Source organism: Culex pipiens, chromosome 2 (genome assembly GCF_016801865.2).
Source record: "Culex pipiens pallens isolate TS chromosome 2, TS_CPP_V2, whole genome shotgun sequence".
Taxonomy (NCBI): Eukaryota; Metazoa; Arthropoda; class Insecta; order Diptera; family Culicidae; genus Culex; species Culex pipiens.
In genome coordinates, this window is record NC_068938.1 from 204805064 (window position 1) to 204817279 (window position 12216).

At 32.7% G+C, this 12216-nt stretch overlaps 1 protein-coding gene across 1 annotated transcript; it reads right to left on the reverse strand.

Moving 5' to 3' along the window:
- Positions 1–9387: 9387 nt before the first annotated feature.
- On the reverse strand, positions 9388–10921 carry LOC120416374 (uncharacterized). The gene is made up of 5 exons (XM_039578108.1): positions 10837–10921; positions 10453–10778; positions 10185–10391; positions 9687–9994; positions 9388–9631 (listed from the first exon to the last, which is right to left on the reverse strand). The coding sequence occupies exons 1-5, from the start codon at positions 10919–10921 to the stop codon at positions 9388–9390; spliced, it is 1170 nt and encodes a 389-aa protein (XP_039434042.1).
- Positions 10922–12216: the final 1295 nt, after the last annotated feature.

The following is a 12216-nucleotide window of genomic DNA, read 5'->3' on the forward strand; positions in this document are numbered from 1 at the left end:
ATTTTCATTCCGAAAAATTAACACAACTTTTGACATGCTTTTCATTGCCAGATGTGCACCCACGTGTGTGTGTGTCGTGGAAATAAATTACGGTCGACACAAGTGGAGCTGTCGAAAAAAGTTATGCTTTTTCGAAGTTGGAATAAAATTTTCCAACGAATTGAAATAGTACGCCAGTGAAGAGGCTTGTTGATGGGATTTGCACAGGATTGGATGTTTGGCAAAACGATGTTTATTAAAATTGTGCCTTCAGCTAAAGGCACAGGGCTCGGGCGAGCGTGTCAGGACAAGTGACATAAATTGCGTTGGGAGTGCGAGTGTGTGCACTTGCGACATGAATACTAAAATTTTAAATAACTCACGCCTCGACACCGGTTTAATGCTCGGTAGAGTTCCGCGAGACTGTGTAGATTCACTAACGGAGCATGATGTTAGCTCGTGTCTACAACAGCTATGAAATCGTCAATTGGACGCAAAAATTTAATGGTTCATTTAAAAAAAATGCAAAACATTCTTGTAAAAAATGCTATAAAAATTAAACTCGACGAAAAATTCGAAAAAAAAATGTAATTAAACGTCTTATTGTCTGTGGCTCAGCGGGGTAATATTAGGGCCCGGTTGAATCTGCCGAGTATCCCACAACACGTGTCGTCCTCTTAACCCTAAATATGATTTATTTCGCATTCATATTTCGCATCGCATGGCGGAAGCACACCCTTCACAGGCACACTCTACTCGCTTACCGTGGGCCAAGCAAGGAGCTTCAGGGTGGCAATTATGCTATAAATTATGCTAGAATTAATTATAGTATGTTTAATGCTCAATGTTTAATGTTTAATGTTTAATGTTTAATGTTTAATGTTTAATGTTTAATGTTTAATGTTTAATGTTTAATGTTTAATGTTTAATGTTTAATGTTTAATGTTTAATGTTTAATGTTTAATGTTTAATGTTTAATGTTTAATGTTTAATGTTTAATGTTTAATGTTTAATGTTTAATGTTTAATGTTTAATGTTTAATGTTTAATGTTTAATGTTTAATGTTCAATGTTTAATGTTTAATGTTTAATATTTAATGTTTAATGTTTAATGTTTAATGTTTAATGTTTAATGTTTAATGTTTAATGTTTGATGTTTAATGTTTAATGTTTAATGTTTAATGTTTAATGTTTAATGTTTAATGTTTAATGTTTAATGTTTAATGTTTAATGTTTAATGTTTAATGTTTAATGTTTAATGTTTAATGTTTAATGTTTAATGTTTAATGTTTAATGTTTAATGTTTAATGTTTAATGTTTAATGTTTAATGTTTAATGTTTAATGTTTAATGTTTAATGTTTAATGTTTAATGTTTAATGTTTAATGTTTAATGTTTAATGTTTAATGTTTAATGTTTAACGTTTAACGTTTAATGTTTAATGTTTAATGTTTAATGTTTAATGTTTAATGTTTAATGTTTAATGTTTAATGTTTAACGTTTAACGTTTAATGTTTAATGTTTAATGTTTAATGTTTAATGTTTAATGTTTAATGTTTAATGTTTAATGTTTAATGTTTAATGTTTAATGTTTAATGTTTAATGTTTAATGTTTAATGTTTAATGTTTAATGTTTAATGTTTAATGTTTAATGTTTAATGTTTAATGTTTAATGTTTAATGTTTAATGTTTAATGTTTAATGTTTAATGTTTAATGTTTAATGTTTAATGTTTAATGTTTAATGTTTAATGTTTAATGTTTAATGTTTAATGTTTAATGTTTAATGTTTAATGTTTAATGTTTAATGTTTAATGTTTAATGTTTAATGTTTAATGTTTAATGTTTAATGTTTAATGTTTAATGTTTAATGTTTAATGTTTAATGTTTAATGTTTAATGTTTAATGTTTAATGTTTAATGTTTAATGTTTAATGTTTAATGTTTAATGTTTAATGTTTAATGTTTAATGTTTAATGTTTAATGTTTAATGTTTAATGTTTAATGTTTAATGTTTAATGTTTAATGTTTAATGTTTAATGTTTAATGTTTAATGTTTAATGTTTAATGTTTAATGTTTAATGTTTAATGTTTAATGTTTAATGTTTAATGTTTAATGTTTAATGTTTATTGTTTAATGTTTAATGTTTAATGTTTAATGTTTAATGTTTAATGTTTAATGTTTAATGTTTAATGTTTAATGTTTAATGTTTAATGTTTAATGTTTAATGTTTAATGTTTAATGTTTAATGTTTAATGTTTAATGTTTAATGTTTAATGTTTAATGTTTAATTTTTAATGTTTAATGTTTAATGTTTAATGTTTAATGTTTAATGTTTAATGTTTAATGTTTAATGTTTAATGTTTAATGTTTAATGTTTAATGTTTAATGTTTAATGTTTAATGTTTAATGTTTAATGTTTAATGTTTAATGTTTAATGTTTAATGTTTAATGTTTAATGTTTAATGTTTAATGTTTAATGTTTAATGTTTAATGTTTAATGTTTAATGTTTAATGTTTAATGTTTAATGTTTAATATTTAATGTTTAATGTTTAATGTTTAATGTTTAATGTTTAATGTTTAATGTTTAATGTTTAATGTTTGATGTTTAATGTTTAATGTTTAATGTTTAATGTTTAATGTTTAATGTTTAATGTTTAATGTTTAATGTTTAATGTTTAATGTTTAATGTTTAATGTTTAATGTTTAATGTTTAATGTTTAATGTTTAATGTTTAATGTTTAATGTTTAATGTTTAATGTTTAATGTTTAATGTTTAATGTTTAATGTTTAATGTTTAATGTTTAATGTTTAATGTTTAATGTTTAATGTTTAATGTTTAATGTTTAATGTTTAATGTTTAATGTTTAATGTTTAATGTTTAATGTTTAATGTTTAATGTTTAACGTTTAACGTTTAATGTTTAATGTTTAATGTTTAATGTTTAATGTTTAATGTTTAATGTTTAATGTTTAACGTTTAACGTTTAATGTTTAATGTTTAATGTTTAATGTTTAATGTTTAATGTTTAATGTTTAATGTTTAATGTTTAATGTTTAATGTTTAATGTTTAATGTTTAATGTTTAATGTTTAATGTTTAATGTTTAATGTTTAATGTTTAATGTTTAATGTTTAATGTTTAATGTTTAATGTTTAATGTTTAATGTTTAATGTTTAATGTTTAATGTTTAATGTTTAATGTTTAATGTTTAATGTTTAATGTTTAATGTTTAATGTTTAATGTTTAATGTTTAATGTTTAATGTTTAATGTTTAATGTTTAATGTTTAATGTTTAATGTTTAATGTTTAATGTTTAATGTTTAATGTTTAATGTTTAATGTTTAATGTTTAATGTTTAATGTTTAATGTTTAATGTTTAATGTTTAATGTTTAATGTTTAATGTTTAATGTTTAATGTTTAATGTTTAATGTTTAATGTTTAATGTTTAATGTTTAATGTTTAATGTTTAATGTTTAATGTTTAATGTTTAATGTTTAATGTTTAATGTTTAATGTTTAATGTTTAATGTTTAATGTTTAATGTTTAATGTTTAATGTTTAATGTTTAATGTTTAATGTTTAATGTTTAATGTTTAATGTTTAATGTTTAATGTTTAATGTTTAATGTTTAATGTTTAATGTTTAATGTTTAATGTTTAATGTTTAATGTTTAATGTTTAATGTTTAATGTTTAATGTTTAATGTTTAATGTTTAATGTTTAATGTTTAATGTTTAATGTTTAATGTTTAATGTTTAATGTTTAATGTTTAATGTTTAATGTTTAATGTTTAATGTTTAATGTTTAATGTTTAATGTTTAATGTTTAATGTTTAATTTTTCATTTTTTTAAACTCGACACCCTGTCGGAAGCTCGTATCGTGATAAATGGCCATAAAAACCATCACCATAATCCCTGAAGGTGCACGAAGATACACCGTTCCGGCCACGGTTCTCCTTCCAGCTTTAGACCAAAGGTGAGCACGAAGAATCCTTTGTTCAGCGGGCCTAAGTTTTATGTTCAACAAGGCATCGCCGGTGGAGGCTCGACACAGAAAAGGCTCAACCGACACGAAAAGACATGTCGTTCTATCTGGCGAAGTAGAGCCATATCAATTTGTATCCATCGCGGGTGTGATCATGAAAACGACTCACTACGGCCCATGAATTGAGGACTATCAGGAAGGGTTTTTGGAGAAACGTGCGTGACTTCCCGGGCAGACGGTAATAACAAAATTCATGCCATTTCAATAACAAATACTGTTAAATAACAAAAAGTGTTATGGAATATTCTTGCGAAATCCATTTTTGCATAAGGGTTCAATAGCAGTTTATGTAATCATAACAAAATTTGTTATTGGTCTGATATTGGTTGAATGCCAAAACAACTTGGGAATAACATTTTTTGTTATAGAAGAATAACTCCAACTGTTATTGGGATTATCGGATTAGTTGTAACAAAGATTTGTTCGAAGAATAACTAAATATGTTATTAGTCTGTTATTGCAATAACAATCCAATAACAAAAATATCATAACGGCAAATAACAAAACTTGTTATAAATACCATAAAATGTTATTGGCCTTGTATTTTCCAATATCAAAAAATGTTATTCCTACGTTATTTCCGTCTGCTCGGGTTGGCGTATTTTGCATTTGGTTTTTTTTTTCTCTTTTTTTAGTATTTTATTCAATTTATGTTTGAAACTGATTTAAATTAAAGCTTCTACAAAAGTGAGAGCATGAAAATTTCATAGTTTTCAAGAATCCTTCTTTTCTTGCACATCACATCTTCGCCCTCAACGGCCAACGGCCAAATCACGACCACATACCTGACAGCACGTACTGTCAATAAAACCAGCGTTGCAAAGTGGAAGACGTGTCTGCTCGACGACATGAAAGTTTTGTCTCCTCCGGAAATTTTCCTCCACAGTCCAGATGACCTCCATCAGCCGAGATTCGATTCTGGCGCCGCCAAATGACGACCTTCTCCGCCAAGACGACACGAATGTTAGTAGTCTTGAGCAAACGTGCAAATCCCGTCATAAATTGCTCATCTTTATACCTATTTGCCATCTGGCCGTTTCGACGAGTCCTCTTTGAGCACGAGGGGAAAGAAAGCCAAATATGAGCGATATGAAAGCTGTCACAGTGCCAGACAGACGGACGGAAGGACGGCCAGACAGAAGCAGAGAACAAACACTTCTCCTAATTTCCGCACATTCCGAGCATGTCTTCTAGCAAAGCACTGCTCATTTCGGCTACATCAGAGAACGTGACCAGTATGGAATGCGCTTTTTTGGATGGAATTCGTATGAAGAATGTTTTGAGAAAGTGAAGGAATTTATCATATTTAATTTACACGTTGAAATCAGTGTTTCAATTTTCTCTCACAGTAAAAAATAATGTACATTTGGAAGCTGTAATTTTGGAAGGTTGAATATTACCTCTTTTATGATGTAATTTTACTTCAATTTAGACTGAAAAAGTGACATAACACCAGAAAAGTGGTAAAATTACACATTTCCAGAGGTAAAATTACACCTTTTTCTGACATAAAAGATGTACCCTTTCCCAGATGTAATATCACAATGATTTTTTTTTTCTGTGTGAATTCAAAATTATTGTTTTACTCAAAACATAAACTTACATGGCCTAACCATACGGAAAAAAACAAGCTAGATGGGATTACAATAACTTGGAATAAAGTTAAAATGTTCATTTTGTATAAAATACGATCGGCAATTGTATAAAATGAAAAAGAATTGTAAGATTTGCATATATTTTTTGGGTGACAAAATAGCTCAAAAATAGTATCAAATATTCAAGGGTAATCTTGCATATATTTTTTGGGTGACAAAATAGCTCAAAAATAGTATCAAATATTCAAGGGTAATCTTGCGAAATTTTAGTTAAATTATATTTAATGATTCCTACTGCAGATGTAAAGATTTTTGAAATACTAGTAATTAAATAAACCATCTCTACTTAATTCCTGATCAAAAATAAACATGAATTGAAAAATAAAATAATGATATACTGCTAATATATTCACATTACAACGATCTATCCCCCAGATGTTAGCTATTTCGTTAGCTACCGGTTATTTTCCTGCCTTTCTTTCTTCAGCTGATTTACTCGATTGTTTAGCATCAACAAACTGTTTTAGACTTTAAATTAATCAGCTATTGAAAGGCAATATCTCCGAAAAGGATAATGACTCTACACTAGGGTGACAATAAAAAAATGACCTTAGGGATAACCTCTGACTACCCTCTGACTAGATTCCTTAGGCAAATATAAGTTTCTGTGCCAATTTTAAGCCAAACCGGTTAAGAGGGGTAGGCGTGGCTGATTGGTTACGCTGTTCGCTTTGTAAGCGGAAGGTTCTGGGTTCGATTCCCATCCGCTCCTATCGAGAAATTATGGAAAGAAGAAATTCTGAACACTTGTATATGAACGAAAAATTCATTAGCTTTTGGCGGGGTTCGATCCCCCGTCCTTTGGGTCACCAGAAAAAAATGCTAACCACTAAACCATCGAGGCTTAGTTGACTAGAAGGATTAAGAATGCTATAAGAATCCAAGAAAAATTGATTGGAATCTGTGAACCTAAGAACAGGACAAATGCAATATTGAATGCAAAGTTGAATTCAAGAACTTTACTGGTTGCATACTCGTTAGGCGAATATTGAACTTTCAACACGACCAGAATTCACCACAAAAAGCTTGGTGAACCGAATTGGAAAGCTTTCAAGATGAATCTAAGAACATACGAAGAATTAAGGACTATAAATAACTTTGACCGGCCACATCACTTACCACGGTGAATCCTGGCTTCACACCCATCTTACTAACCCCCTCAAATCTCACGTAATACTTTGTCGAAGACGCAGCCGATTTAGCGGTCTTCATCACTCAAGTATCAGACTAAAATTCCCATCCACTTCTCCGTGTCTTACCACTGGTCGTGGCCGGCGCTGTGATTGACTAGCATGATAGGGACATTTGAAAGTTGCGAAGATGTGATTATTGGTTCCTACTCTTCATCTGTGGTCCACGGAGCAATTCTTGGAGGTCCTGGTCAATAACAGAGTAGCAACTACGGGTAGACACCAATGCTATGCTATGCTATTTTGAGCCAAACCGGTTAACCCTCTACAACCTGTCATACATGAGGTCTGCACAGCTGATTCCACGTAGATTTTTTCCGCCAGTAATGACAGGAAACGCTGACAAACGGAATATGTGCCAAAATTATAAGTGGTTTTTAACATATGAAGGGAAATCATCGTGAACTGGAACTGCCGGTCGTTAGCCCGGGTAAAGTGGAAACGTTGAGATGATTGTTGTCCTCTGCTCTCATCTCGCAAAAAGCCATACAGAGAACCACGTCCCTTTCAACCGGCTCCGTGGCTTAATGGTTACGGCTTCTGTCTCCCAAGCAGAAGGTTCAGGGATCAAATCCCGGTCGGTACCTTTGAAATTTGGAATCAGGAATTTGAATATGAATAAAAAATAAAATGAATCAGGTGGGATTCGAACTCACACCTTTGGATTGGTGGTGGTCTGGGACGCTAAGAAGTCGGCCATCAGAAGGTTTACACTCTAGCAGTGAATTGATCCGTAGTGTTGAAACATGTTATCTCTCTTCTTCTCATATTATTAAATACGCGCTGATCCCTGATTTGCCTGAGGGGATTGGAAGTCTAAATATAGATCGAGTTTCCTTCAGATGCTTGCTTCTATGTTAAGGCGGGGCCGAACAATGCCCAGCGACCTCGGAATTGGACCGCAAGGAGCTCTGTCATTCTGAAATGGGTCGTTGGAAGCAGCGCGAGGGCTATCACCACCTAATACCCGGGATTGAGATAAGTTGTATCAGCATTCGGCATATACAAAGTCTGATACAAATTATACTTTCCCATAATTTCGCTACCGGTTAGCGGGTATTGGATTGGACCACACACACACACACACACACAACCGGTTAACCCTCTACAACCTAACCCCGCCTTTCGACGGGCTTCGATCTAAAAAATCGCCAAAAATCACCGATTTTTGATCTTTAAAAAGCATTGGAAAGAAGAACTCTTTAAATTTTAGAAAATTTCAGGGTTGGAAGTTGAACCTGTTTTATGTGACTTTGCCAATGTTTTTAAAAATGTATTTTTTTTAGGAGTCAACTTTGTCTGTGTTTTTTACTAATATTTCCTATATTTTCAGTAAAAATAAGTATGCACTAATTTTTGTAGTATCCCAGACTTTGCCTCTACGCATTTGTTTTGCAATTTAAATGATGAAGGTGCCATTCTAGAGCAGAAAATGTGAAAAACATGCAAAAAATTGAAAAAGTGACTGTAAAAACGTGAAAAAATGTAATTATATTAGGTGGTAGGATAGGCCAAATACTACTAAAAACAAACATAAACTAAACAAATAAATTCAAATTAGAATACGTAAAATAATACAAGAAAAACATAAAACAAGAGAAGTAAAGTTTTTCGTAGAACAAAAGTTGCTCAAAATGACCTCCTGAACACGAGGAAATAAAAATTTTCCAAAAAAAAAATTTGGGCAGTAGAGGGTTAAGGTTTAAGGGTCGCTTTTTATCGTTGATGTTTATATGGGAAAAATCGCAAAGGTGTATGCAGAAAAACATCGTGTCATTATTTTTCTGCCTGGTGGCGCGGGTCTCACCCAAAATTGTCCAATTGTGAGATTCTTGTCGGTAATTCAATTCCCTACAACTTTGCCCAAGGGTGCAAAACAATCCAAGTTGATGCTAATTTTTGGTGAGCAAGATAATAAGCGACCCTTAAGCCATAACCGATTTGGCTCAAAATAGGCACAGTTACTTATTTTTGGCTCTTGAGTTTTGCCAGAATTTTAAATTTTCTTGTCTCCCTACTGTACACTAGTAATGTTCCAACAACGTTTGTTTCATCAAATGAAATATTTAATTTGAAATGATAAAAAAAATTAAAAAAAAACAGTTTAGAATTCTTGTCCATTGCAAATGTTATTTATTGAGTCATCAAACAATTCAAACGTATCTTCTTTCATCACCAATAATAGTCTGATCATCCGTATTGGCTGCATCTTTGAGAATTTGTTGATTTTGTTTTATTGCATTAGGCAGGGATCAGAGCACGATCCAGTGGCTGTTTATTGATGGTTTTAAGTCCTAAAGCGCCTGAAATGCCTCCTGATAGAGGAGATACTTGTGCGGATGCATCCAAAACAGGACTTATAGGAGGAAGCCGAACAATCAAGTTTAGGACTGAAGGTGTTAAAGGTGCAAAAAAAAACTATTTGTAACGCTGGACACAATATCAGATAGCAGATTAAACAGAATCCAGTAGAAATGATGGAGCGGACGGTGCAGATTCAGAGCCAACGATTTTCTCATCTCATTCAGGCAGCTCGGGGGTTTGACCCAACATGTAGGAGATAAGCACGACCACTCTGTCGAGTGATTCTAGGACTTTATCTGCGACACTTTTAGAAATACTAGCGACGTGTTCGGAAGTTTTCACCGCTCCTTGCAGGCGATTCAGTAGTTTACATCCATCGCAAGGTTTTTCACTGTTGCAACAGCAATCGCTTGCGGGTTGATGCTGATCGTTCGAATGACAAGGAGGATCGGATGCGTGTCTGTAAATATAAGATTGGTATACAATGGGAAAACATTACCGTAAGCGGATCTCACTCTACTTCTCCAGATTCATCGGTACCACAAGGGCATCCTCGTATTCCTGAAACGCTGGCACGATGCTCGAACACGTCCTGAACTGCACCCAACAGTGGGAAGCATGATCCCACGCAGATTCCAGCTGGATCATCGTAGCTCAGCGCAATGGAGATTCCCCTCAGTTTGCATCCAACAACCTGCAAGGCTCGTCCACCGGCTGAGTTGGGATCATCGTAGATGAGCTTAACACCATCTTCAAACAATGAACAGTTTTGGTTTTGCTGTTCTTCACAGTGTCGTTGTTGCTCTTCTTGAAGCTCGCAAACCTTGAAATGTAAAATCAGGATTAGAAGAATCTTTTTTGAAGCAGTAAATGTCATTTTATACATTTCCGTATGGAATCAAGTTCGAAGAAGATTCCCGGTCCGACGAAGGATCCACTAGCATTCCACCGGTGGGTAGTCCGAGAATGATTTTACTTCGTGGAAAATTTGTATTCAAAAGGCAGGTGGCCACCGAATCAGTGTACACCCGCGGTGCCAGAGCATTCCCCTCGGCGGAAACATTCTGGGATGATGGAGCCAGTATGACGTAGTCCAGTACTTCGCTCATCGCGTTAAGCAAGAAAGCCGGAAGGTTGTGTTGACAGACAAACGAGCTCGAGATCATCACGTTGTCGTCGAGGTTGCGTTTCAGCAGTTTGAGAAACTGAGCATATTTGATCTGCAATTCGGGAAACCAAATTAGGAATCATTCACAACCCAAAAACAAACTTCATACAAACCTGTCCGGGTTGGTCCAGATGCGCCGAATCGAAAACCAGCTCAACTCCATCGAACGGCCCGCCCGCAACGCTTGCCTTAACGTTCTGAACCGCCTGGTCGGGAACGAAGCTCTCATCAAACTGTATCTCAACCTCGCGCAGAATCTTGGCCTGCGGTGCTTTACTACGGATCAAAGCGACTCGTTTTGAGTCGGAAAAGTTCTTCAGCTGCCTTGACGGTTTACAAAAATCCTCGTTACACACTATTATGTGGCCGCAGACTGCGAGTTTGGTCAGAACTGCGTCACTTATAACCGGATACATATTCACCGAGCACACGATGATAGCTGAAATACTCGCAAGATTACATTTTGTTCCTTAATACTAACCTCAATCATTACTTACGCTTCTCATCGTGTCGCTTCAGATTAGAACATCTCGTGACTTCAACGGCCAAACCCAGCACCAGAAGCAGCTTCCAAGTGGTCATTGTACGACTTGACGATGTCAACTTGTGATGCTTTGTTTTGGGTTTTACTCCAATTTATACCGTTAGAAAGGTTAGACGAAGGTGGACCATTTTACTGAGCACGTTTTACTGTTCGGAAACTGTGCATTTTGGCGATAGAACATGTAAATGCTTGTTGTTGATACCATTTTCGATTTATTACATGTTTTGGTAGCTTTATGATGTAAGCCAAATAATCGGAAACGTGTAAATAATAAGGGGAATTCGTAGTTATATGTTTCTATAGTATCAATACTATGAATAAATCTTTAGTTTGGTATTAGTGAACCCATGAAAAATAGTCTTGAGGATAGTTGAATAACAACATTTGGAAACATACCAATTTGTGGTATTAATCTGACATTGAAAAAAAAATCAAAAACTGGTGAGTATCGGATATCAAGTTTTGGTTTTGTTGTGGTTTTGTAGTCCTTTACCAAATTCTTTAGAAACCACTTGGTAATTTAGACAGTTTTTGACATGGTCAACAGTTTTGCATCAAAATGAGATTTCAAAAATATGAAATTTGTAAAATCGTTAAAATTGTTCTAAGTCGGAAACCACATTTTGGTATATTTGTGATTTCAGTTTTTTAACCTAATTCCTTGAAACTATAGGAAAATGTTGATAAATTTGGACAAAATGATATTTGATTATCTTAAGGCTTAGAAGAATTTCACTTCTATTAATAGAATTTTCGTTTTTTTTAAGTTGTTTTGTTTTTTATTGTAGTTTTTACATGTTCTTAAAAGATTTAGATTTTTTGAATCTAAGATGGCGGCTTAAATGGCGGTGTTGATAACTAAAATATTTATTTGGTATGCTAAAAGATAATCAACAACTCTAATTTGACTAATTTGGGGTTACAGAACTCGAATTTGATGTTTAAAGTAAGAAAATAAAAAAAATAAAACGTTTTTTTGTTCATGATTCGATTATTCGAAGTCCAACACAAACCTTTGGGTAATCGAAACTTCGGAGGCTTCAAATAATTGTGTCTGGACTGTACCCCTTAAGGAAATTTGTAAAATCATCAAAAATTCTTTAAGTCGGTATTCCAACATCAGCAAAATCATGAAAAATCGGTATTTCAATAGTTGGTATTGTTAGAGTGTTCAATTTATTCCCAAATATCTTAACAATTTTTTTCTAATGAAAACTTAAACCAGGTATTTTGATTAACGAGTAGTTTGAGAGTATTGTTTGTTGTATCCAGTTTCATTTTAATAACATTTATTTTTCAATCTTCGCATTTTGCAGATGCTTGACCATTCGCA